Consider the following 23,716-nt stretch of genomic DNA (forward strand, 5'->3'; position numbering starts at 1 on the left):
TTCCCGTTTTCTTACCTTATTTCCACACTAATGAGATATCCCACAGAGGAACACGGAAAGATAGGTCAGACATGATGTTTGTCCTATATATTGAGGAGCACTTTCAAATTTGCAGATGGTATGAACCTCAGGTTCAGCACGGATACGCTCATTAATAAGATTTGTGGAAATGTATAAGAATCAGCACATGTGATAATGAATGTATTACAGTTTCACGTCTCATTTTTAGATGTACCAAAGCATCGTTTTTGTACACAGATTGCATTGCACCAATTTATTGTTTATATATTTTAAAAAATGTTTAAATTACATTTATGCACAATAGAATATATACAGTTGTAACGAGTCCTGCATGCTCCTCACTTAGCATGCTGCTAAACAAAGATCTGCACAGCAAGTAAGGAGTAAGAAGATAAGGAAGGTAAACGTAGAGCCCTCCGTGCTTAAGAGTCCTTTTATCACCGGCTACAAATGCACACACAACCATGAAGCACATATGAACTTCCTTCTCAAATGCCCACATCTTGGTAGACTCAGGTGTGAGTTTGAAAAACATGAATGACACTGTCATAGGCAGGTGGAGGGGTTTGTGTGGGGAGGAAGCCTCTCAGAGTGCCTTTCCCTAACCAGAACGACTCTGACTGGCTCGTGTTATAAGGATCTGTCGCAGCTGGACTGGTGCTAGTGGAGTTATGAAGCAGAGCTCCCTGGTTCTCATCTGTTATCTCACTGCTGGCCTTTTTCTTCGGTGGCCGAAAGGTGGATGCTTGGAAGCTGGGGCTCTGGCCCAGCAGTTCATTAGGGTCGACAGAAGTCTGTCTCTGAAGGTTTAATGCAGTTCTGTCTGTGCCATCGCTGCTAAGGTTGAATCCATTACTCCTATAGAGGCCCAGCTGAGTGCGGGTGTTGCCTGTCCGGCTAGATCTTGCCTGTTTTTTCGGATGTGTGGTAATCCTTACTGAGGCTCTCCGTCTAGACATCCATGTTAAGAAGATGAAAATCAGGATTCCAATCAGAAGACCAACCAGCATTGATAAGCAGAAGGCCAGGGTCAGTTCCTCTGGTGGAACAAAAATGGTTTCTCTTGAAATGAACATTAAACATTACATGAACATTGTTAGAACTAAGGAACTTGATTTGTAGATATTATTTACAACTGAAGATATTCATGTAACCATTAGTATTTAAAAGTGAATCTTTTCAAGATGATACTTAAACATGCGCAGGGTCTTACCAATATCAAATGTTTTTAGTATCTCCAAGATGCCATTATTTTCATTTGCAGCCATAGCACATATGAACAGTAAGGCAAATCACATGTGGTCAAATCCAAGCGTACCAGAGCACCCTGAAACACTACAGTCACTCTCAGGGAGGCGGCCTCATTTTTCCCCTCAAAACGGAAACTTTGCTGTCATGCTTCCTGCTTCTCTATTTATAAAATTAGCAAACCCTTGTCTTATCTGTGAGAGACAGAAATCCAGAGGAACAGACCTGCTTCCTTTTGCATCATTTCCTATGTTTTATTGGGCACAATACAATGGCTTCGTGACTAGTGCATGTTGTAATGAAAATTACATCTTCTCTGTAGTTGAGTATTTGACCACCAGTGAACAGTGTTTGATTTGGATGAAAGATGAGGAGATGCCAGCCTGTTGCTTGGACTTTGGAAAGAAGCACATTAGGAAAACCACAGTTTTCCTCTCTGTGAAACCACAGAGATACCAGTTGATGTTCTATAAAGTGTCCATGAGAAAATGTGAGGGCCCAGCAGATAACCTTTCACTATTGGGTTTAAAACCATAAAAGGGGGTTTATTTAAACTTCTGTCACTCATTGAAAGAAAATACATTTACTTTCTTATTGAATTAACACTCATTTTTATGAATTAACACTTACAGTATTTATTTGTGCCCATCTGGACCTAAATAGACATTCTAGGTTAATTAAGGTTAATTCAATCTCCAAAATCTTTTTAAAAATCCCATATAGTGTATTATTTTCCCAAAATATGTAGGGCATAAATTAATGATCTATATCCAAATTTTGTCAAATGTTGGCATATGTCTTATAAAACACTTTGATGTTTTGATTTAAGCATAAAATCTATTTCAAAAGGCATTTATCAACTGGCTTTTGCAAACCTAGATGCGAAAATTGACAAAATTGTGTTGTGTAACTTTGTTAAGGTGTGGGCGCGTTTCGGAAGTCTTTTTCCTAACGTAAAATGTAAGTATGTGCTACTACTGACGCATAGAATTTAGACCTGCGATAGGTCAGAACGTTTTCTGACCTGAATGCATTTACGTAGGCGAAGGTTACTTTTATGCATCGCTAGGTGGCGCTAAAGTACGTAAAGACGGCAAATTTGCCGTTTCCATAGGCAACACAAGTAACAGAGGTATCTCCCTGCAGGCGACCGAGGGTCGGACCTTAAGACATCAAGAATATTGAGACAGAATAATGATTGTTATTACTTTCGAAATACGGAAAGAAATTAAATAGCCTGATGACGTTTCTCCAAAAATGCAAAGTTAGGTTGCTTAGAGTATAGTTTACGGTTTTATAGTCTGTTCATTTCAACTACTTTAGGGCTGTCTAACCTAACGCTAACTAACCTAACGTTAGCTATGTTAAAATAGTGAATTAACCTAACGCTAGGTTATCTAGGGTTTGTATTAGGTTATCAGTGCTTTGTTTGAAGCATCTCTTCCTACATCAAGCTGTGCTTAACTATAATTGTAACAAGCTATCCGATTTAGCCAGGCGTTGGTAATAATGAAATGGTATACTGGGAATTAAATTCCTCGAGTCATACTTGCGTGTCCTTATGTAAGTACTTTCTTGTTGTTTGTAACGAGGACAGTAAATATTCTTTAAACAAAGAGTGGAAAACATAGATTTCACTGATGAAATTATAAGTTATGATGGCTGTAAGGCCAGTACTAAATATTTTAATTTGTAAATTTTGTACATAATGTGCATTATGTATTTACAAAAGACATATTTCACTCAGATTAATCAGTGGCTGTCAACTGTAATATTATCTGTATAATTAAAATAATATATATTCTATGCCATTCTGTTTTGTGCCTTGGAAGTTGTATGCAGACTACCTCCCCTCTTCTTGATCTATGACAGTAAAAGGAAGAAGGCTTGTGATTCGACAATAAAGCAGCCAGGCCCCTAACAGAACCCAGCTCTCTTATTGGATCCCTCCGGCAGCAAATCCATTTCTTAGATTCACAGAGAGAGAGAGGGAGGGAGAGAGAGAGAGAGAGAGAGAGTGCAAGATAGCGCCTGCGAACCACAGAAAGGTTGAGTGGGGATGCCCTTCTAAGAAAGTAGTGCATCAGCCGCTTTGCTGACTGCTTGAGAGATCAAACCCGACAGAGAGGTGTAGCCCACCGTTGCAGTAAAGGGCCATGGCCTCACGTAGCCCTTTCGGGAGGTCCAGCAAGGACATCATGAACGTGATGCAAAGACTGCAAGGTAAGTGATGTTGTCTAAACGTTCTCTCTCTGAACCGGTAGCATTTTGAATCAGTGGGTCAAACCAGAACCAAGGTTGCTCTTCCTGAATCTCCGTGATCATTTTTATAACTAATGCACACTACAAAGTCCTAAGCAAGCTTCTCGTATTGGCTAGTAGATGTGTTCTGATTCAGTGGGTAAAAACTAGGCCTATCAGTGAGTGGTATAGTGAGATATTTAAAGTGTGGATCACCTGAGCTCTCATCTTAAGGGCAGTGGGACATATTTCTATAAGGTGTGGTAGCCCTTCTTATAGTCCTTGATTAAATCTCAGGATCTGTTCTAAATAAACAATACTCATTTTCTTGGCGTTTATTGGACACTCCCTAGAATGACATGTGACATGCATTCGGTTCCATACTTCTACTTTCACGTGTCCTTCCTTTTGTATGTGAAGAGTTGTTCCTTGCCTGAGACAGAAATGAGCACTTTCTTCTTTATGTATTTTATATGTATATATGCACAGGAATATGTATGAAGGTGTGTATGTATGTAGGTATATACATATGTGAGTGTGTGTGTGTGTGTGTGTGTGTGCATGTGTGTGTGCATATGCATGTTGATAATTCAATAAAATATAGTTTTATCTCTTGTGACTCAGCCCTGACTCGGTTGGTCAGCGTAGAGATTTTGCTGATTCAGTCTAGCCTGAAATTTGCCAAATGCTTGTATTTCCACAGCCAAGGATACAGATTCATATAGATATCTGTGTGTTATAACACAGCTGCTTCAGCAACATTTAAAGAAATTCATTACTGCTCTAATATAAACTAATATTTCTCTATTCATTCAGCCATTCTGCTAATATATTGTCTGGCCACAATCACGGCAAACTGAGGTTGTATCTAAAGAACTGAGGTTGCTTTTTTACTAGTTCTGTGCTTTGCATAATTTACAATGACGAAGGTGATCATAGACTCATTTAGTTTAGGCAGGGAAGATTGCTGCAGAGATCTAAGACCTAGCTGTCATCTGAATGTTTAAAGAAACACTTCACCCTTAAATGTTAATGTTGTAAATATTCAATGAAATCTATGGGCCAATTAGCATTATGCAAATGTGTTTGTGGTAATTGCTTTCTTTCTCTGTCTTATATATATATAAAGTGGGCTGTTTCCTGTCAGCAAGGTGTCTAGAGTGCTGCTGGCAAGGTGACAGAATGCTGCTGGCTGTGCTGCATTGCTGTAGGACCTGCCAGGGTTTTTCTCACAGCAGGAAACCTTCCCATTGGGGCAGGTTGAGAGGAGACCAGTCTTGTTCTTCCTTTTCTGAAATGATGAATCTCTACTTTAGTTCTGGTCAGAAACCCATATCCTCGTTGCCAAATTAGTGGATGATTTAATTATAAGCCATGGTGAATCAAACCAAGCCATAATGATGAAGCAACAAAGCACAGCTTTGGTGAACTGTCCCAGATAAGTCTGCTTTACGAAGAAAATCTCATTTTGGTTGCAACTTAAGGAAGATGTTTAATAAAAGGCCCGCTGCTCATTCATTAGACACTGCTTTCATTTTCTGTGTTTAGTTCAGTGTTCAGGCTTTGTGAAATGGGCTCCTCACACTTCTTTAAGGAAGTATAATACTTAAGGTTTTCATCAGGCATTTTGGTTACCAAGGAGAGCCACACTTTGACCAACCTCTGTTGCTCAAGCTTCCTTTGATGACTGGCAATTATAGCCTCTCTGAGAAATTTGCAAAAGGATTCTTTTGCCACAGTGTTAAAACAGAGTCCTTGCTATGATGCATTGTATGTTAGTGGCCACTTCATTGCATTAAGTTACTATTGTAATACTGAATAAAGAGTCTGAATTAATTTCCCAAGTTAGTTTTATAGAGAGAAGGAGAGAAAGAGAGAGAGAGTATGTGAGAGAGAGAGACAAAAAAAAGACTACTCTTTTGAGAGATGAAAGTTTTTCATGCAGGTGCTGTTGTGTTGATGTATATGGTTACTCTCACCAGCCAGTTTTCACAGCAAAAACACACATCTCATGCAGGTTGTAACACATATGACAATACCCCACTGACTATACCCCCAAACACATGACCATTCCCTCAACTGATTATACCCATATAATATATATTGCATTATGGAAAGACACAATGCATTTCTACATTTTAGTAGTGATCACAAAAACAACACATATGGATTTGTTTATATTCATATTAGTTTCAGTGATTTGCTGTGAGGCTGTCTAGTCAGCCTCGGGAGATGCTTTAACTCTTCTGAAGCTGCACGACAAGAGCTCAGGAACGTATTCAATAAATGCAATATACATAAATCCACAAGAGTTGACTACAGTTCCCTTGCTTTGAAAACAGTGTAGAAACTTACATAAGAACCTGCAGAGAAATGTCTCGGAGATTCTCTTGAATGTGGGCTTTGGGGCAATGATCCCCAGAGCTGCAAACTGTCCTGCACAGAATAGTGTGTTCCCTGTTTTAATGAGCCCTGATTCCATGTATGCAGTACTAGGTAATTAATGGGCTCTCTGCATGGTGTAGGAGAGAAGTACAGTAGCTAGCATGGAGACAGTGGGTTAATGTGTAGACCTCATCACCATGGAGATTCCTGCGGGTGCAAAATACACGTAGTCAAAGTATAACTGTGAATAACGTGTAGGGAGGAACTGAGTATACATATGTACCAGGAAGGAAGTAATGTTTGCAGATATCAGTTAGTGCCCGAAATTAAGGTTGCATCTAGAATAAAATTTGATGTAAAATGAAGAAAGGAATATTCAGCATCTACATTTCTAATATTTTAAGTATTTGTTTTCCTGCTTTTTGTTCAGCACAACATGAGTGGAAACTGATATTTGTTTACTTAAAAATATTCGGCATTATATGGAGGAAAGAGGAAGGAGAATGCTTGTGTGAAAGGGAGGAAAATCCCCGTTGCCATGGTAGATATGTCATAAATAAAGTAAATATGTTAGTGCTGTGAAATAGGCTGTGGTTAGTGCTGCTCTTGGTTCGAGACTCAAGCTGCTGTGTGGTTTCCACATAGGTGGTTACTGCCATGTTCCAGTTAAGACTGTGTGGTTGAAATCGCGTGCCATTCATCTACCAAATGGCAAACACCATCTGCCTATCAACCATTTTGTTGTTCTGATGTTAGGAACAGTGAAATGATATTCGTAGTCCTAGTTTCTGCTGCCTTAAGTGGTTCTAGACGTCTGTGGCATGACGATTTTGTGATTCTGTATCCGTAGAGTAGATGTTCATAGTGTGAGATGGGAGAGGAGTATGCAGTGACGTGTAATGTCATACAGCTGAGAGAAGTTACAGAAGCTTTCTTTCAGTGTCAGGAGTAGCTGCCAGGGACTGTAAAGGAAGAGCTGATGCTGATGTTATCTCAGACCGGAGAGACCATCAACACGCTGCCAACACACAGCCATCAGAATTTATCACACACACTATTTTGTCTGATACTGACTAATGCCTGTTGTGAATGCTTTAGTGGGTAATTATTGCACTGACCCCAATACACTATACACTATCTGTGCTTGGTGTTTGATTGCTTACCTGAAAATATATTATACTACTTGAACTGTGATAGTCTTTGAATTATGCTTGCTAGATGAATACTAACTACTGACTAGTTTGACTGTAACTTTAAGCATGTGGCATATTATACACTTTACATGACGCTGTGAGACAGCGTTTGTCATTTCTATCAAACACTAGATGGCAATGTTTCTACAAGCTGTGTTTATTTAGGAGCTAAACTGCTAGATGCTTCTTAATGGCAAACCTTAAAAAATGTTGAAAGTGCTATGGGACATGTCTGTAGGAATATGCTTGTACCTATGTACTTAGCTAAGGACAGACAAACATCCAGAACAGCAGGATCTTGTGTATGTCAGAGGCGGGTCCGTTAGTGCAGTTGTCTGTGTGAAGGTCAGGGCCTGCAGCAGCAAGGAGACCTGGGGTAGCCAGGTGGAGGTCTGAGGGCCTTTACAAGATCCCCTGGTGGATGGCCGAGAGCTCTGTGCAGCCTTTAATACGAGCTGCATAATGCATACTGCAGTCAGCATACTGCATCTGACCTGCTGCCAAGCATATTACCTGTCACTAGTTTATATTAAGTGCCGGGTGGACTCCTATGAAATGCAAAATATTAGGATCACATCATTTCATTAAACACATGGTTCTGTGGCTCATCACTATTGCTGTGCATGTAAGTGGGAGTCATTTGATGAATGTGTAATTAAAGTCACTTTATACACTTAGTCATTGATCATAATTAACTTCACCTCCCAGCTTGATTACTGCAACTCTCTCTTCAATGGCATCCAAAACAAAACAATCCACTCACTTCAATATGTTCAAAATTCAGCCACGAGAATTCTGTTAGAATGTTAGAAAATCAGCCCACATCACCCCTATTTTATATCAGTTATGCTGGCTGCCTGTCCCTGAATGCATTCAGTATAAACTCCTTCTGCTTACATACAAAGCTGCTTACATACAAGTATGTAAGCTCTGCACAGTCTTGCACCTCCCTACCTACACTCATTCTGCCCCACTCGTACACTTCGGTCTCCTGATGCAGGTCTCCTCTCCATCCCCAAGTGTAGATTTGCCTCTGCAGGAAGCAGATCAATCTCTACGTCTCTGCTCTTCAATTTCTTCGTTTCTGATTTTCACTTCACTTAAAACATACCTATTTTCTCAACATCTTTCATCACCTTTTTTCTAATAGTTATTAATTAGTGTTAATGTGGTTTTTTTTGTTCTGTTTCTCTCCATCTGTATTGTTATTGTAAAGTGACCTTGAGTTTGAGAAAGGTGCTATATAAATCAAACATATTATTATTATTATTATTCATTTTAAAATTGGCATATTTCAGTGAGAATTCCTTTGATCTGTTTTACTGTAAAGTATGATCTTCCCCATGAGCAAATGGACTTGTCTTTCTCTGCTTGGTCCAGTTTCATGGCCAGACAGCCAGTGTGCAACTTAAAAACTCTCACATAAGCATTCAGTAGGGTGTGACACATCTCATTCTGCTTTTGTGCATTTGGTTTGTGTTATTTTCCCCCTTTGAGCAGTGTTCTATGCCTTAGTGAATATTGAATATTTCTGGACAAATTGCTCCTAGCTTTTCTCCCTCTTGCTTTACAGCAGTCCAAGAGAAGGATGCTTATTTCTGATTGACATATGTTTATTTCTGATAAGCCATCAAATCTGCCTGGAGTTGCAGGTTTCCCCACAGGTTTGAATTTTCTGATTAGTCAGGATGGAACGTGATGAAGGAGACGCACTGCCAAGCTACGTTGCTTGGGTTATACAGTGTGTTTGAATGACTCTGCTCATGTGAATATCTGCATTACTGCTGGACACATAATAGCTATTATTGAACATGTTCCCAAATAGCAGGTGATATATATCCCCTAGTACAGCTGTTATACTATGCTATGCCATCAGGCCCACACTGTTCTGATATCTGTAGTTTAAAGTATAAGAATCTTTAAGGTAAAAAATGTGCATTTATTCTTTATCACGATAAATATGTAACAGCAAAGAATGGCCTTAGCTTGTATAAAATAAAGTGCTTTCCTGCTAGTGTTCGGCATTAGATCAGAGAACAAAAGGCGGATTGAGAAATAAATACGTAAAGCATGCAGCAACGGTGGCAAGGAATGGACTTTTTCAGCTAAGTAGGTTTGCGTAGGAGAACGCCATTACCACAGAACCCAGACACAGAACATGAGATTAAATTAAGCACAATTCAATTAACCATACTTTTAAAAGCAATGCATGCTTTCAAGTTCAAGCCACAATTAATTCTGGGTGTGTCCCTGTTGGCATCATAGCACATGGCCAAAGTGGGCTAAGATTTCACTGGCATTAGGAGACTGTCAGGGGAAGACAAGGAGTGAAGGTGATGCTGAGTAGTTTCGTTAGCACAGAGACCAGAAGCGCAGCCTCCATAATGCTCTCAGGATGAGCACTGACAGCAATGCAGCAGGTGGCCCGAGCCATGTACTGCGTCATAAATGATTCAGAACCAAGACCGGGGTACTTTGTATAGATCTACAGGATCATCACAGCTCTTTTCCTTGAAGCCTCTTTCAGTTACTGCCAATAATGCGTGCGCGAATTATACAGGATGTTTTTGGCCTCGTCTCAGCTTGTCATTCATTGATAGTTTTGCGTGAATATCAGTGAGTGACATGCTGACTTGGATTTGTTTTGTCCAGGTTGAGCCTCACTGTTTCTCATGTGTATGGCGTTTTTGGCTATCAGCAAACCCTCACTGACCTCAAGCTCATAAGAGGAAAAGAAAGTCCAAAACCACTCATGCTTCACTTGTTATGCTGGCCTGATATATGATAAGCTGTGTAGCACAGGAGCTCTCCCCCCTCCCCTGCATAAACCAGGATAATACCGGCCACCCTGTGACATCACGGCTCCTTGCGTGCTGATTGGAGGATCGGTGCTGTAGATGGTAGGATGCCACAGATGGAGATGGAGGCAGAGCAGAGTAGCGGGGGTTGTGCACATCCACACTAGCATGGCTCTTCTCCACCCTCGACGACAGGAACCAACCCCCGCCTCATAAAGGGGCCTTTCCGAGGGGTGCATGCAGGTGGAAGAGGAACAGAGAGAGAAGTGGAGGGGAGGGGGGTGTTTTCAGTGGGAAAGCAGCACTGCCTGCTCTGTTTTGCTTCCTGAATAAAAAAGGTTTTTTTTTCCAACTCCCTGCTTTTCCTCTTTGGATGACATCTTCAGACACACACGCACGCGCGTGCTAACCGCTACTGGGACAGAGAGGGGACCCGCAGCGCGGTAGAATGGCTCAGTTTAAGGACATAGCCATGAAAAAGACCACATCTCTGAACCTGGTGACTGGATTCTTTCAGTATCTGCGTGGTAAGTGGGTCAATGGCAACTCCTTTTCCAGGACATGTGTGGGAGCGAGACCGGCAGTCTGGATTTATATGTAGTGTGTGCTGTGCCGTATGTAGGTGAAGCAGATGCATGAGTGAGATATGCAGTGACACAGCACTTGGTCATAGGCCTCACTAGCCACTGCTGGCCAGCTGAGATCCTCTTCCAGAGAGAGGTAACTACCGTTCGGTGTCACACGGCTGCTCTCCCGCCCCGATGCCCACCCAGCGCAGTCCCCTGCTACAAGTGTGCACTAGCCGTGGCTGCATATCAAGTGCGCATGCTGGGTTTTTTAAAACATGACCACGGCGTGTTGGAGCTGAGACGGCACGTGCGTTTCTGCTACGGGATGTTGCGTGCATTGGGCTCATTGGGAAACGGCGTGCATGCGATACACAGGCTGGGGTCTCCTGCCAGTGCGTTCAACGTAAGCTGTGTGAACCCATGCTGCTTCAGTGCCAGTGCTCTGTGGGTGAAGGTTTGCTGGTTTTGTGTGAAATGCTGTGTTTTCATTCTGGTACAAGCTTCATGTATGCAGATGATCAGGTCTGAGTTCCAGCCTGTCTTCAGTGATGAGCCTTGTTTATACATGTGATTGAAACAATGTTTCTTTTTTACTATATTAAAGTGCATTGTCATGCCGAGGTGATTTTGCTTGCTCAGTGCTTTCATCCATGCAACATTAGGAGTTTCATTTCTGCAGTACTGTGCTGTGAAATCAACCCTCCATTATAATGTCAGATAAATGGGGTAGACCAGGCCTCCTTTACTAGTCATGTATAAAGTCACTCATTTTGGTTGTGCTTCAGATCCATTAAATTAAGGCTTGATGAGTCAAATGTCTGCTGGACAAGAAGAAACCACGGATACCTTGCAGAGGAGCTGGCAAAAATAGACATTTATTCTTTATGTTCTTTTTGTAATGAACTATTTTCTCTTCTTTTCCAGATGAACAAGAGTTGGTCCAGAAAAGAACTTTTACAAAGTGGATTAATTCACATTTAGCCAAGGTAAGACTTCTTCCTAATATGTGCCATAATGGTATTCACTCATTTGTTACATCACCACCAAGTCTGCGTAACTGACAAAGGCCTTTGCTTCCGGTCTACTCTGCTACATGCTTACTATCATAACTATTATAACCCAAATTCTGGAGCTCACGTTCCCAGAGTCTTCATGATATTTCTTCAATTCAGTATTTAAATCAAAACTTTAATAAAAAAATAACAAAAATCTTATAGAATTGCCCAGTGTTATCTCCATTAGTTCCCTGTTCATAAACACTTTGTGTGTGCAGTTTATGTGTGTCGTTTTTGTTTTTTCAAGTTGAACATGTCAATCTTCATTTCAACTGTCTTACATTTTTTACATAATTATTATTATTATTATTATTATTGTTGTTGTTGTTGTTGTTGTTGTTGTTGTTGTTGTTGTTGTTATCTTTGGCCCAAAGACTTTTTCTTGTGGGCCAGTGAAACAGTGACTGACTCTCCATCTGTATACAGTGAATAGCCCATGTAAGCTTTATGACCAACCAGTTTTATGACTTTGAAAACAAGATGGGTAATGACAGAAAGCAGCACTAATGATTAAAGGTCATAACTCTTACATCTCTGGAAATAATAAGACAGGGGCTTAGATCTTATTGTTTTGTTCTAATGAAGAAACACAAAATGAAGCGTGCTTGTTGATATCCCATGTGTGCTGAATGATTACTGCTTGGTACTGGCCTCCTGGTGCTTTGGCTGGAGTGGCCTGTCTATACTTGCTGGATGAGAAGGCAAGTTTGGTATCTGTTTCCATAGAGAACAGTTGGTTTTCACATGAAGTATAACAGACCCCCATGGACAGGCCCATATAATACAAGATTGAAGCAGTGGTGAGACCCAGTATGAGGGTGGCTGTCCTTGTTGTTAGATTGTTTAGATATGTACAGCTTACTGTAATGAGGGTGATAATTGGTGATGTATGATGTGTGTTGCCACCATGTACACTGATGCTGTATTGAGAGAGACTGTCTGCTGCATTGCTGAGGAATGAGAAGTATTACACTGATGCTTCTTGAAGAGCGGTCTCACCTTCCAAGGGAATGTGTGTGTGTGGGGGGGGTGTGGGTGTGAAAGAGAGAGTTTGTGTGGGCAATCTTGGACACAGTACATGTATGCAGATGGTGGACAAGAAGGGCTGGAACACTTCTCAGCAGGTCTGCTCTCAGAGGTCTGCTCTCAGACCATTTGGCTTCATATGTTGTGGGTTTGCATGACACATTATTATAGATGGCACATTCTCATAGATGACTCATTATTATATCCATACAATAGTGGTCTTTTACACCAGCATATAAGCAGCAGCACAGTGTACCAGTAAAGACAGTTAGCGCTGATAGCATGTTTTGTCATTACTTCCTAAGAATGCTTGTCTTTTTTTATTCTTGATTAGTTGCTTCGGTGACAAGGCACTTTGCTTCCCACAAAGAGAGCATAATCTGGCCCTAATGTGTGGGTTTTAAGTATTCCAGTCAGGCAGATTTTGCTGAGAGGCCCTTTTCTTTGCCTGGATTTGGCTGGCACCAGTTTGGAGGCACAGTACTGAGACGTTTGGGAAAGGTTTTGGAGTGATGAAGGCAGCCAACGAGGGCACTGGAGTTAGGCATTATGGAGGCTGTGCCTTTATGGATGTCTGATTACCCCATACGCATACAGATCAAAAGAGAGGAATATAGCAAATGGCTGGATTTTGCCTACGGGCCCATATCCCACGGCAGCTCCCCAGACGGGGCCAGGCCCTCTGCTTGTGCTCCCTTAGCCTCCTTCACTGTTCTTTCACTCCTCTCTACTCTACTGTATCTAACTGCTGTATTGTAGTTATTTAGTGTGAAGGGGGGTGTCTCTCACACCTGGACCCATCATGCAAAGTGCTAGCTGAGCTCTGACTCAGCATGTACCTTCTTCCCCATTGTTTCCATTTCCTGCTGTGGCAGAAAAGATTTTGCGTTTGACCAGGAGGACTGAACTCAAACTTGCAGTTCATCCGTAAGTATAATGTCATAATTAATCAGTCAAAAGCCCAGGGGTGATACATTGGAAACATGGAGTGGTACTGAGCTTAGAGTTATAAATGAACTTTATAAGATACCTCAGCCCCTTCATTCTCATTAGATTAGTAAAGAGCTGTTAGTCACAGCCTCAGCTGGAGCTGCCATTGGGTGGATTCTACATTTGAACTGTGCTTTCCTGTTTTCTCTCAGCATCACTGGGACATTAACACAGCTCTCTTATTTGTAAGTGTGTGTGTGTGTGTGTGTGTGTGTGTGTGTGTGCCTGTGCCGTGATGCAGCAGGCTTTCTATAAAAAAAAGACAAGAAATAAAACCCTTGATGTTGGAGCAGGTGCCTGGTTATCACCATGCCTTCTGGAAAAGAAGTTTCTGTCCATTTCTTTGTTTCACACATGCTGCTTTTTTGTTTGTTTGTTTTTTTCTACTAACAATGAAAAAGACCTCTTTTCTTACAGAGTTATATGAAAATTAAGCTTTGCTGAATGGTCTATAATTCTAAGTGGTGTGTTTTTGATCAAAAAACTGTCTCAGAACCCAGTAGGATTCTCAAGACAGTCATAATACCTGTGAGAATAGATGACTGCCTGAACCTGTATTCTTATTAAAGCATGCCTAAGAAATAGGACCTAGTTAGTAGATGCGTAAGGGCTGAATTCAAAGATCTGCTCTGATGGGCTTTATTGCATGTGTTGGCATGGCACCAGGCGTTGGCATGGTGCCAGTAGTTGGCATGGTGCCGAGCGATGGCCTTTGGAAGCCACTTTCCAGCAGGTTGTGCTCTTCAGACAGTTTTGCCTGTCACTGCATGAACAGCGATGCCGCCTATAATTACTGGGTGTTTAAAGGGTGTTTAGGTGTTTCTAATGTGATTCTGAGATAATACCATCTTCTGAAAGCCAATCTTTACAGACATCACACAAACATTTTCTTATTGTTATTCATTCTTGTGCTATTTTTGTGCTCTTCATTGAAGCGTAAACCTCCTTTAGAAGTCAGTGACCTTTTTGAGGACATCAAAGATGGGGTGAAACTGCTGGCATTGCTGGAAGTGCTGTCTGGGCAGAAATTAGTAAGTGATGCATTGTCCACATTGTCTCGCCAAATCTGCAGATTATCCCTCCAGAGGCTGAGGTTGTGAGCAGACTAATAATGGTAGTATCTCCCATTAAACTTTCAGATATGGCAGTGGTTCAGATTTGATTCTGTGCTAAAACAGGCTGTTTTATTGCTGCTCCTGACAAAGCTTACCCCCCCCCCCCCCCCCCCCCCCCCCAGCCATGTGAACAGGGCCGGCAGCTGAAGAGAATCCACTGGGTGTCAAATATCGGCACAGCGCTCAAGTTCTTGGAAGGCAGAAGAGTAAGTGATCTTTCCGTAGTTCTGAGACAAAGCTTCCGTTTCTCCAAACACAAGGCCAAAGCGTTGTCCTGTCTCTACCTGAGAGGCCTCACCAGAAAGCTAATATTTGAATTAATGTTTTATATTTATATTCATAAAGAACTTTTAACCTCATGTGCTGCCCCTTTTGACTACACCAAGGCTTGAAATATCAGTGATAGGGACAATAGGTAAAAATACAGCAAATGTCCCTTAGTCATTGTCCCGAGTGTCAGGTCTAAAGCCTGTGTCTTGCTGTGTCTCTCTCCTGCCATGTCTTGCCCCAGTCTTTGTACAGAGGATCTCCGGTCAGTATGATTGGCCGCTGCACCTCTCACTGTGCTCGTGGTGGTTTGCTCGTGCTAGCTAATTATGGAGAGAAATTCTGGTTCTCTCTGGCATCTCCCCAGTGCTTTAGCCTCCTCTGTTTGCTGCAGTACTTTATGCAACTACAGAAAATAGGCTGCCTTTATAGGCATATCATAACAAGCACTTGAGTGTCATAAGCGGCTACTTCAAAAAGAAAATATTACATTTGTTTGCTGTTGTATTTTTATGCTAAAAAAAGGAGAGCAGGAAAGCAGAAAGGCAAAACATGCTTGTGTGAGTTAGAGGTGTTAATGTTTTGTACCTGGCTCTCTGGTGCACATACAGATGAATGAGCTTTGCTTGTTTTGCCTGGCTTGCTTTGGCTGACACTGATGGCCCCTGGTAACAGTGATGTTGCTCAGATGTTAGCCATCCAAGAAACAGACAACACCCAGGTTACACATGTGTGCCTGTTCATCATTCAGTGTCAACTGGAAAATGTCAGTGATTTTTTTTCTCCCCCAGATCAAACTCGTCAATATAAATGCCACTGACATCGCTGACGGAAGGCCATCCATAGTCTTGGGATTAATATGGACCATTATCCTTTATTTTCAGGTAATCTATTTTAAGATGGTTTGTGCATATATTTGTATTTCACCTCCCAGAACATAAAAGGCATGTTGCTTGCACAGCTGACAAAGGATCTGAAGAATCTGAAGGGAGTTTTCCAGTGAGCATCTGCAGTGTGCTGTAGTAAAAGATGTAGAGGTCGTCAAAATTGCAGTGAAGTACGCAATTTTCCAGAGAAATAGGATGTTTTGCTTGCACAACTGATGGCGTGCCTCCGTCCAGAATGTCCTGCATATTTTTGTCACTTTTAAGCAATTAAGAACCTCTACCCAAACAAAATGGCCCGTTCTTCTGGAAACTGGAAATCTCTACATCTCTTACACAGCAGTTACTCACATGGAACCTTCTTCAGATGGTGAAGAAGCTGAGTGAGTATAGATGAGCCCTGATGTTTCCTGATCTCGTGTGCAGATTGAGGAGTTGACGAGTAACCTGCCAGCTCTGCAGGCTCTGTCCACCAGTGTCTCATCCGTAGACAGCATGGCCAGCTCAGAGACGGCCAGCCCACCCATGAAGAGGAAGGTTGTCACCAAGTTCCAGGGCAATGCCAAGAGGGCCCTGCTCCGATGGGTGCAATGCACTGCAACTCAGTACGCGTTGCTTCTGTCGCTAGAGTAACTGTACTCATGTTGCCGTAGAAACGGAAGAGACATACAGTATTTAGCTGCGTATGAACAAATGTGGCTCTCCTTTATTTATGTAGCACTTCCGATTTTCACTTCAAAATATTAAAGTACTTTGTACAGAAAAGATTACATTTACATCATGTAGTACATTAATAAAATTACTACAAAGCACAAAATATAAAATCAAATTAACTGAAGTGAAAGACCCCATAACTGCATATAAACCAGAATAAACAAGTTAGTGTTTAATCTAGATTTAAAATCAGCTTGTGTGTGTCAAATAAAGATTTGTGCCAGCAGCCGATTATGTAAAGCCATAGCTGAGAGGGGGTGGTGTGCTGTGTTGGAAGGCGACTGGGGGTGGAGGTGAAGGACTTCGGACCCAGCTGGCGGAGCGGTGCTGCCTTCCACTCTGTCATTTATGCCATCCGCCCCGACCTGGTGGACATGGAGCTTGTGAAGAGGAGAAACAACAGGGAGAACCTGGAAGAAGCCTTCAGCCTGGCTGAGAATCAGCTGGGCATCCCACGCCTCCTAGACCCTGAAGGTGTCTCTGCATCCTCACCCTTCATGACACGCTGGCCTGATTCCACCTTTGAAGTATTTTAGCAAATATTTGACAAAGTGTTTTGTCAGATTTTTCCCCCTTTTCATTACCAAGTAATTTTAGAAAATATTTGGCTTTAAATGCTGCAAACAGATATTCTTGCCTAGGATTTAAGATTTTATGTTTTAACTGTCAGCCTGTGATGGAATTTTTGTGAAATTTTTGTGCATATACTTTGAGGGTAATGCAGTCAGTCTGACTGAACATTGCTGGCCTCACTAAAACAGACAGCACCTGCGTGTACAGAGTGCATGTCTCTAATCGCATGGCAAGAGTGAAAGGCAGATAGAGGCATTACTGAGGCTGTCAGTAGCACTAAACACTCTGTAGTTCTTAAGAGGCTGAGGGTCTCGCGGGTGATGCTACCATGCATTCTTTATGTAATGACACGGTTTTATTGCTTGTGTTGGTCCATACAGTTATGTAGCTTGCCTCCCAGTTTGTGAGTTTTGCCGATGCCGCCATCATGTGCTGTGCAGCTCATCCGTCTTCATGTTTCTGCAGATGTGGATGTGGACAAGCCTGATGAGAAGTCCATCATGACATACGTGGCTCAGTTCCTTAAGCACTATCCGGACCCCCACCAGTCAGAGACAGATGGACAGCAAGAGGAGGTTTGCCTTCCATACCAGCACCAAATGCCAATTCATGTCTGCACGCACGCACACTGGCTAGAAACCACGTACTTAATCCTGTTGCTGTAGTACTTCTTCATCACGCAGGTCCGGCAATCTCAGCGAGGCATCTAGTCAATGAAAGATTAACCCTGCCCCTCCATAACCATGTGCTTCACATGCTCACGCCTGCTCTGTGTCTCTGTGTGTCACCTGTCATGTGCGCTCATAGCTGCTACTGCGCTCCATCCCGACCTTTGCCCTCTCTGTCCCCACGCTGCAGGTAAGCACTGATAGCACCTCTCAGCTGCATGTGGCCTGCTTCAGTGTCTGCAGTGGACTTTCCATGCAATTCTCTCTCTCTCTCTCTCTCTCTCTCTTTCTCTCTCTCTCTCTCTCTCTCTCTCTCTCTCTCTCTCTCTCTCTCACCCTCCCTCTCTCTCCCTTCCTCCCTCTTGCCGCTAATATCTTGATTGTGATTGCGTCTCTCTGTGTGCCTGGCTCTCCTGGACAGTATGATCCTCAAGATATTGAACTAATGCTTGAGGTATGTGTATGTTCCAGTACAGTGTTCATACATGGCAGTTTTGCGACTATGGTAATCATACCTACTTACGTCACAGGTTGCTTAGGATCCCTTATTGTGCTAAGAATAAGACACTATTTTGAGCTGTTTCCAGCCATTCCATGGCATTGTCTTGGTGTGGTTAGCATATTGTGGGTTTTGATAGAGTGTAGCTGAGCTGATGCAGTGAGGTTGGCACGCTGACCATAAATGAGGTATGAATATGACTATAGATTTAGCATGTGTGTTTCCAGAGAGAGGAGCGGAAGGTTCTGCGTGAGCTGAAGGCCTGGCTGGATCAGCTGGAGAGAGATATCCTCCGCACTCAGGGAGGAGAAGGCAGCCCTGCTGACAAGTACCAGGTAACACGCTCCAGATGGTGGGCTCCTGGAGAAACCCATTCCCCTGATATGGATGAAGCCTAGTCTGGGACTACATTGCATTGTCAGTTGTACACCACTGAAAGTTTTAGGTTTGGGACCGGTCTTGGTCTCAGAAACCTGGTCCTATTAGAAAATGTAGAAAACAGCGGCCTGCTTATTTTTTTCTGCTTTGTTCCCTAGGCCTTTAAGAGCTTTCGTGTGCAGTATGAGATGAGGAAGAAGCAGGTGGAGTCTCTCCTGCAGCCCGTGCACCGGGACGATAAACTGTCCGTGGACCAGGCGGTGGTGAAGCAGGTCTGGGAGCAAGTGTCCGTCCGGGTACGCACCTTCCAAAACACGATCGTGGCTCACCAAACTAAGAGGACCCAGGTGCTGCGGAGGCCTGTTACATGCTGGAGTGTGAAGTGGAGTGGAGGCCATTCACTCAGAGTTCATTAATGGGGAAGGAGGACACACAGAGGTCTTTGTCTAGTGGAACACTGGGCTGTATTAACATCATCCTGTCTGCCAGCATGCTATGCGGAGTAGGCACTTGCCAGCTAGAAGAGGACTTATCGCTTTTCAGAAAGTACACTGTATCAGAAGCACCCCTGTCTTTTAAATGCTATTGATGCTGTTTTTTTTATCTCTAGCTCCTGGACTGGCATATGCATCTGGATAAGTCTTTGCCGGGGCCACTGGGGGTGATTGGAGCCTGGCTGCATCGTGCAGAGCTGGCGCTCAGAGAGGAAATCCCCATCCAGCAAGCCCACGAGGAGACGGCTAATATCGTCCACAGAAAACTGGACCAGCACAAGGTATGATGGTGGTCTGAGCTCCTGTTTTTTCCCTTGATCTGACATCACAGGTTATGTGCTGAAGGATGTGCTTGAAACCAACAGAGAGGGGAGAGAACACACACCGATATGGTGGTTTTCTTTTCTGTAGGAGGTGCTGGCGAATTTGGAAGGGCACAGGCAGACGTTCCAGCAGATCCACAGGGACAGAGCAGTAAATGGTGTCCCGGTGCCAGCTGAACAGCTCCAGGACATGGCAGAAAGGTCAGACCTGCCCCCCTACCCCTCTGCACCTAGCCACACAGCGTCCTTCAGCGATTTAACTGAAGTATTAATGTCCGCAGATTAAATTATGTGTCCACTTCATCTCACGTTCACATAATTAAACTGGAATTCTGGGAAATTAAGTATCGTCTCATGGCGTTCCTTATCCTGGCTGAGTCCAAGCTCAAGTCCTGGATCATCAAATATGGCCGACGAGACTCTGTGGAGCTTCTTCTGCAGAACTACATTGTGAGTCCACGGTATTGCGCTATCTGAAAGTGTCTGAGCTGTCGCTGGTCCGTCTGAACAGGGCATCCCACAGACACATCACCAACTTTATCTTCCCTGCAGGTATTCATTGAGGGCCACAAGTTCTTTGAGCAGTATGAGACCACGTTTCAGACACTCAAACAGGCTTCAGATATCTACGTTAAATCTGATAGTTCAGGTAAAGCCCATCTCATTCTCTTCACCCCTAATGCTGGGTAATTATGCTTCCTTTCCTGATCATTTGTTGGTAGTATGTGTTTAGTAGTATTATGTGTTTGGTAGTGCTAATGTGTGTTTGGCATTGCTACTAGGTGTTTGGTAGAGCTACTATGTGTTCCTTCTGTACCAATGATGCTTTCAAGTCTGTCCAAACAGTTTCTAAGCTGTAACCACTGATGTCTCCAGTAGTAATAATTCCTGTGGTGCTCAGCTATTTGCGTTTGGGCACCTAATTGTCCATCTCATATTCTAGGCTGTAAAAGCAGCAGGAGAGGTATGTTTAGATGCATGTAGGCACTGTGGAGCATTTCTCTTAGACCCTTAGGCACTGTTGTCTGTGTGCATCGTTCCATGATTGACTGTGCACTAATGTTTAATCTCACAGCACAATGGATGCTGAATCTGTCTCACTCTATATCTGATTTGTTCACATTGTAACATCTACTGCCAAAATCAAGTCTAATCATTTGTAGAATACTAACCTTATATGCCATATTATGGACATTCTGCATGGACATTCTGAAAACATTTTTAAGCAGTATGTCTAGAGATTGTTATAGCTTATAACATTTTTCCAGTGTTTATTTATCCTGTCCTAGTGTGGGCTGAAATGTGCTGTTCTTTCCTTGGCCGTGGGCTCACAATGAAGCACTCTGTGCTTTCAGCTGGCGAGCGGGAGGGGGTGAGTGAGTTCCTGAGCGAAGCGACAGCACAGTGGAGGAACCTGGCCGTGGAGGTGCGCAGTGTCCGCAGCATGCTGGAGGAAGTCATCACCAACTGGGAGAAGTACAGCAGCGTGGTGGCCAGCCTGCAGGCCTGGCTGGAGGACGCCGAGCGCATGCTCGGCCACCCTGAGAGCGACAAGCGCGTGAGTGGAGCATTCAGCCAAGCCGTGGGACTGTAGGCTACTGCGTGTTTATTTGCTGCTATGGGATATTTGTGCTGGTATCAAATTTAAATATTGTCCTGTACTCTGGTACATACTGTAACACGGTGCTTTTATGGGTTTTGCATGCCAAGTTTAGTTCAGAAGTGACAAATTCCCAGGAGTTTTTCAAGCCTTGGTCACTGTGGAAAAATAATTTGATACAGGTGTCTTGTATCCCATGCAGGAATTCTTCCGGAACCTTCCACACTGGATACAGCAGCACATGGACATGAATGACGCCGGGAACTTCCTGATCGAGACATGTGATGAGACTGTGTCTAGAGACCTGAAACAGCAGCTGCTCCTCCTCAACGGCAGGTGGAGAGAGCTGTTTGTCAAAGTTAAACATGTAGGTGCCACTTCACTCAGCATCTTACACCTCAAAATCACCTCAGATTTGGCGGATGTTGGGACCACAATGCATTAAGGATAAATAAAAACTAGGCTCCTTGAGGAAATTAAATGACATGCCTTTTCTTCAAATGTAGTATGCGAGGGCAGATGAAGTAGACAAGCTAAGGAAAGACTATGAGGACAGTGTGTTGGCTTTGAAGATTTTTGTGGAAACATCCAGTGAGAGGATGAATGCACCAGTCCAAGTTTCCTTCTTGAACATAAGGACATTTCTTCAAGACATTGAGGTAAAGATGTCATGCACATTTACATGTCAGGAATTTCATTGTACAGTTCTCTGTCAGTTCCCTGTGCATATGACAATAAAGTCTCAGCCTTTATATATTATAATACTTTATATACAAATACATACACACTTTTTTGAAGTATGTATATGTGTATATATATATATATATATATATATATATATGTAGTAAAAATTCTACTTAGTGAGGTCCTGATTAGATGATCAGCTGAACCAAATCTTATTTAACAAGCAATGTGAATGTCTGGTAGACAGCATGCCAAGAGGCATGAAAATCAGTATTTTTCCACTAAATATTAATTTCTGAACTTTACTTTTGTATTGTTGAATATGAGCTTGTTTCCTTTGCAATTATTTGAAGTCTGTAAGCATTGCATATTTTCGTTTATTTTGACCATTGTAAGGTCAGAATGGATGGAGCGAGACACATGTTTTGGAAAGTAGTATCTTAAAGAAAAAACAAAGAAAGAAAATGCAAAAGAGCACAGCAGTGAGCTGGCTAAAAATAACAACAACAGATAATCACTGGTGGTAAGCCACGGGGTGCTGAGATGCAGCAGAGTAGCAATGATCCTCAGGGCCTCTAGTAGAAGGTTAGGTTACCAATGTGTGGCACTGGACAAGTGACCCTGTGGGCCTTAAACAGCGGAGAAACAAAGGAGGCAGATGAGACACAGGTGCACATGCTTAGTAATCAGATGACTGGGAGTGGGGCAGATGCAGTGTGTTTGTGTCAGTGGATGTTTCCCTTGAGTGGGGTGCCTGGGCACCGTGCAGAATATGGCAATTAGATTGTCATATTCTGCAAATAAATGCTCTAAATGACAATATTTTTTGTGTAATTTGTGAGCAATGTTGTCAGTAGTTTATAAAATAAAACAACATTTTTTTCATCATTAAAAACACACTTACCGATAAATACTAAAACCAAACTTAATTTTTGCCCCAGAGCTTCATACATACAATTTTATATAGATATTTTCATACAGTTTTGACAAACTACTTTCTTATAAGCATTTACTTTTGAGTGCTGATTCAGCCTTTGCTTATATGGTCCCCCTTCAGGACATCAAGCAGAAGGGGCCATCGATGGAGGCTGTGTATAAAGCAGCCACCCGCCACGCACAGCAACTGACTAAAGACACCCCTGAGGAGGAGGTCACTGAGATGCTGACTGCCATGGCAACCATCAAAGAGGAGCTCAGCAAGGTGCCTGCCTGCATCTCTCTGTCTGAACGGCTCTGTCACATCAAAGAGCTGAGTCACCTATCGTGCTTTCGGCCCTCGCTGTTACATGAACCAAACGGCTTTTCTGTGCGTTAGATCAGGGAACAGGTGCTACCTGTGCTGCGGGATTCCCAGGCCTTGCTGCCTCTTCTAGAGGAGATGGAGAAGCACATCACTGGGTTCTACCAGGCCCTGGAGAAAGCCAGCCGCATCACCAGCGCACGCGACTCCGACACTCCGGGAGACTTCAAACTGAAGTGCCAGGTGACTGAGGAGTTACTCATACTATCAGATGATGTTTTCACACAAACTCACATAAACATGGACAACAATGATAATCAGTTTATGTTCTAAAATCTGATTTCAGAATATTTGACTTATATTCTCTCCCTCCTCTGTCCTGTTTGTAGGAGCTGGTAACTTACCAGCAGAGCTGTAAAAAATGTCTTACAGTGATAGATAAGAACCATCAGATTATATTGAAAGCCCTGGAGAGCAGTAAAACTCTGAGGCACCTGGACACATCCCTGCTGCAGAAGAGAGTAGGAGAGCTTCAGGCTTCTTCACAGGTTAGGCACTGCCTGGTTTTCCTTGTCAAAACTCTGTATACTTATTTAGTCTGATGTCTGTATATGTTGTAGCATTAACATTACCCTTCAGTGACTTTAAGGGGCTTAGTCCAACCCCTGGAAAATAGCCCAAGTCCATTACCCTTCCTCCACTACACTGCTGTGAGCACTAGCATTCTGGTAGGGCAAACGCAGATTTGTCC

General features: G+C 42.8%; 2 protein-coding genes across 8 annotated transcripts in view; one reads left to right on the forward strand and one right to left on the reverse strand.

Annotated features, from left to right (window-relative positions):
• Positions 1–259: 259 nt before the first annotated feature.
• myct1b (myc target 1b) lies at positions 260–1,349 on the reverse strand. Its single transcript, XM_027011245.2, has 2 exons — positions 1,235–1,349; positions 260–1,060 (listed from the first exon to the last, which is right to left on the reverse strand). Exons 1-2 carry the CDS (start codon positions 1,287–1,289, stop codon positions 534–536), a joined length of 582 nt encoding a protein of 193 aa, XP_026867046.1. The 5' UTR covers positions 1,290–1,349; the 3' UTR covers positions 260–533.
• Positions 1,350–3,286: 1,937 nt separating this feature from the next.
• syne1b (spectrin repeat containing, nuclear envelope 1b) overlaps positions 3,287–23,716 on the forward strand; it is an 84,999-nt gene continuing 64,569 nt past the window's right edge. For 3 of the 7 annotated variants that reach the window (XM_027011182.2, XM_027011178.2, XM_035532633.1), the window contains exons 1-21: positions 3,287–3,492; positions 11,380–11,441; positions 14,462–14,557; positions 14,764–14,847; positions 15,700–15,792; positions 16,219–16,397; positions 16,784–16,980; positions 17,545–17,654; positions 18,169–18,201; positions 18,474–18,581; positions 18,783–18,920; positions 19,235–19,399; positions 19,530–19,642; positions 19,723–19,891; positions 19,994–20,090; positions 20,797–20,999; positions 21,244–21,408; positions 21,548–21,700; positions 22,783–22,926; positions 23,041–23,208; positions 23,355–23,513. In XM_027011182.2, the coding sequence (XP_026866983.2) occupies positions 3,426–3,492; positions 11,380–11,441; positions 14,462–14,557; positions 14,764–14,847; positions 15,700–15,792; positions 16,219–16,397; positions 16,784–16,980; positions 17,545–17,654; positions 18,169–18,201; positions 18,474–18,581; positions 18,783–18,920; positions 19,235–19,399; positions 19,530–19,642; positions 19,723–19,891; positions 19,994–20,090; positions 20,797–20,999; positions 21,244–21,408; positions 21,548–21,700; positions 22,783–22,926; positions 23,041–23,208; positions 23,355–23,513 (2,703 nt within the window). In that variant the 5' untranslated portion in view covers positions 3,287–3,425. Of the gene's footprint in view, positions 3,493–10,225; positions 10,414–11,379; positions 11,442–14,461; positions 14,558–14,763; positions 14,848–15,699; positions 15,793–16,218; positions 16,398–16,783; positions 16,981–17,544; positions 17,655–18,168; positions 18,202–18,473; positions 18,582–18,782; positions 18,921–19,234; positions 19,400–19,529; positions 19,643–19,722; positions 19,892–19,993; positions 20,091–20,796; positions 21,000–21,243; positions 21,409–21,547; positions 21,701–22,782; positions 22,927–23,040; positions 23,209–23,354; positions 23,514–23,716 lie in introns of those variants that run through there. The other 4 variants (XM_027011177.2, XM_027011180.2, XM_027011181.2 and 1 more) reach the window with 2 other exon arrangements.

The sequence above is a fragment of the Electrophorus electricus genome, chromosome 13, assembly GCF_013358815.1.
Source record: "Electrophorus electricus isolate fEleEle1 chromosome 13, fEleEle1.pri, whole genome shotgun sequence".
In the NCBI taxonomy this organism is placed as follows: domain Eukaryota; kingdom Metazoa; phylum Chordata; class Actinopteri; order Gymnotiformes; family Gymnotidae; genus Electrophorus; species Electrophorus electricus.

Bases quoted from the DNA above. Each gene is read 5' to 3' on its own strand.
- myct1b (XM_027011245.2), bottom strand. From the start codon at position 1,289: ATGGCTGCAAATGAAAATAATGGCATCTTGGAGATACTAAAAACATTT. The intron at 1,061-1,234 runs GTAAGACCCTGC...TTGTTCCACCAG, and splicing joins ACTAAAAACATTTGATATTG to AGGAACTGACCCTGGCCTTC.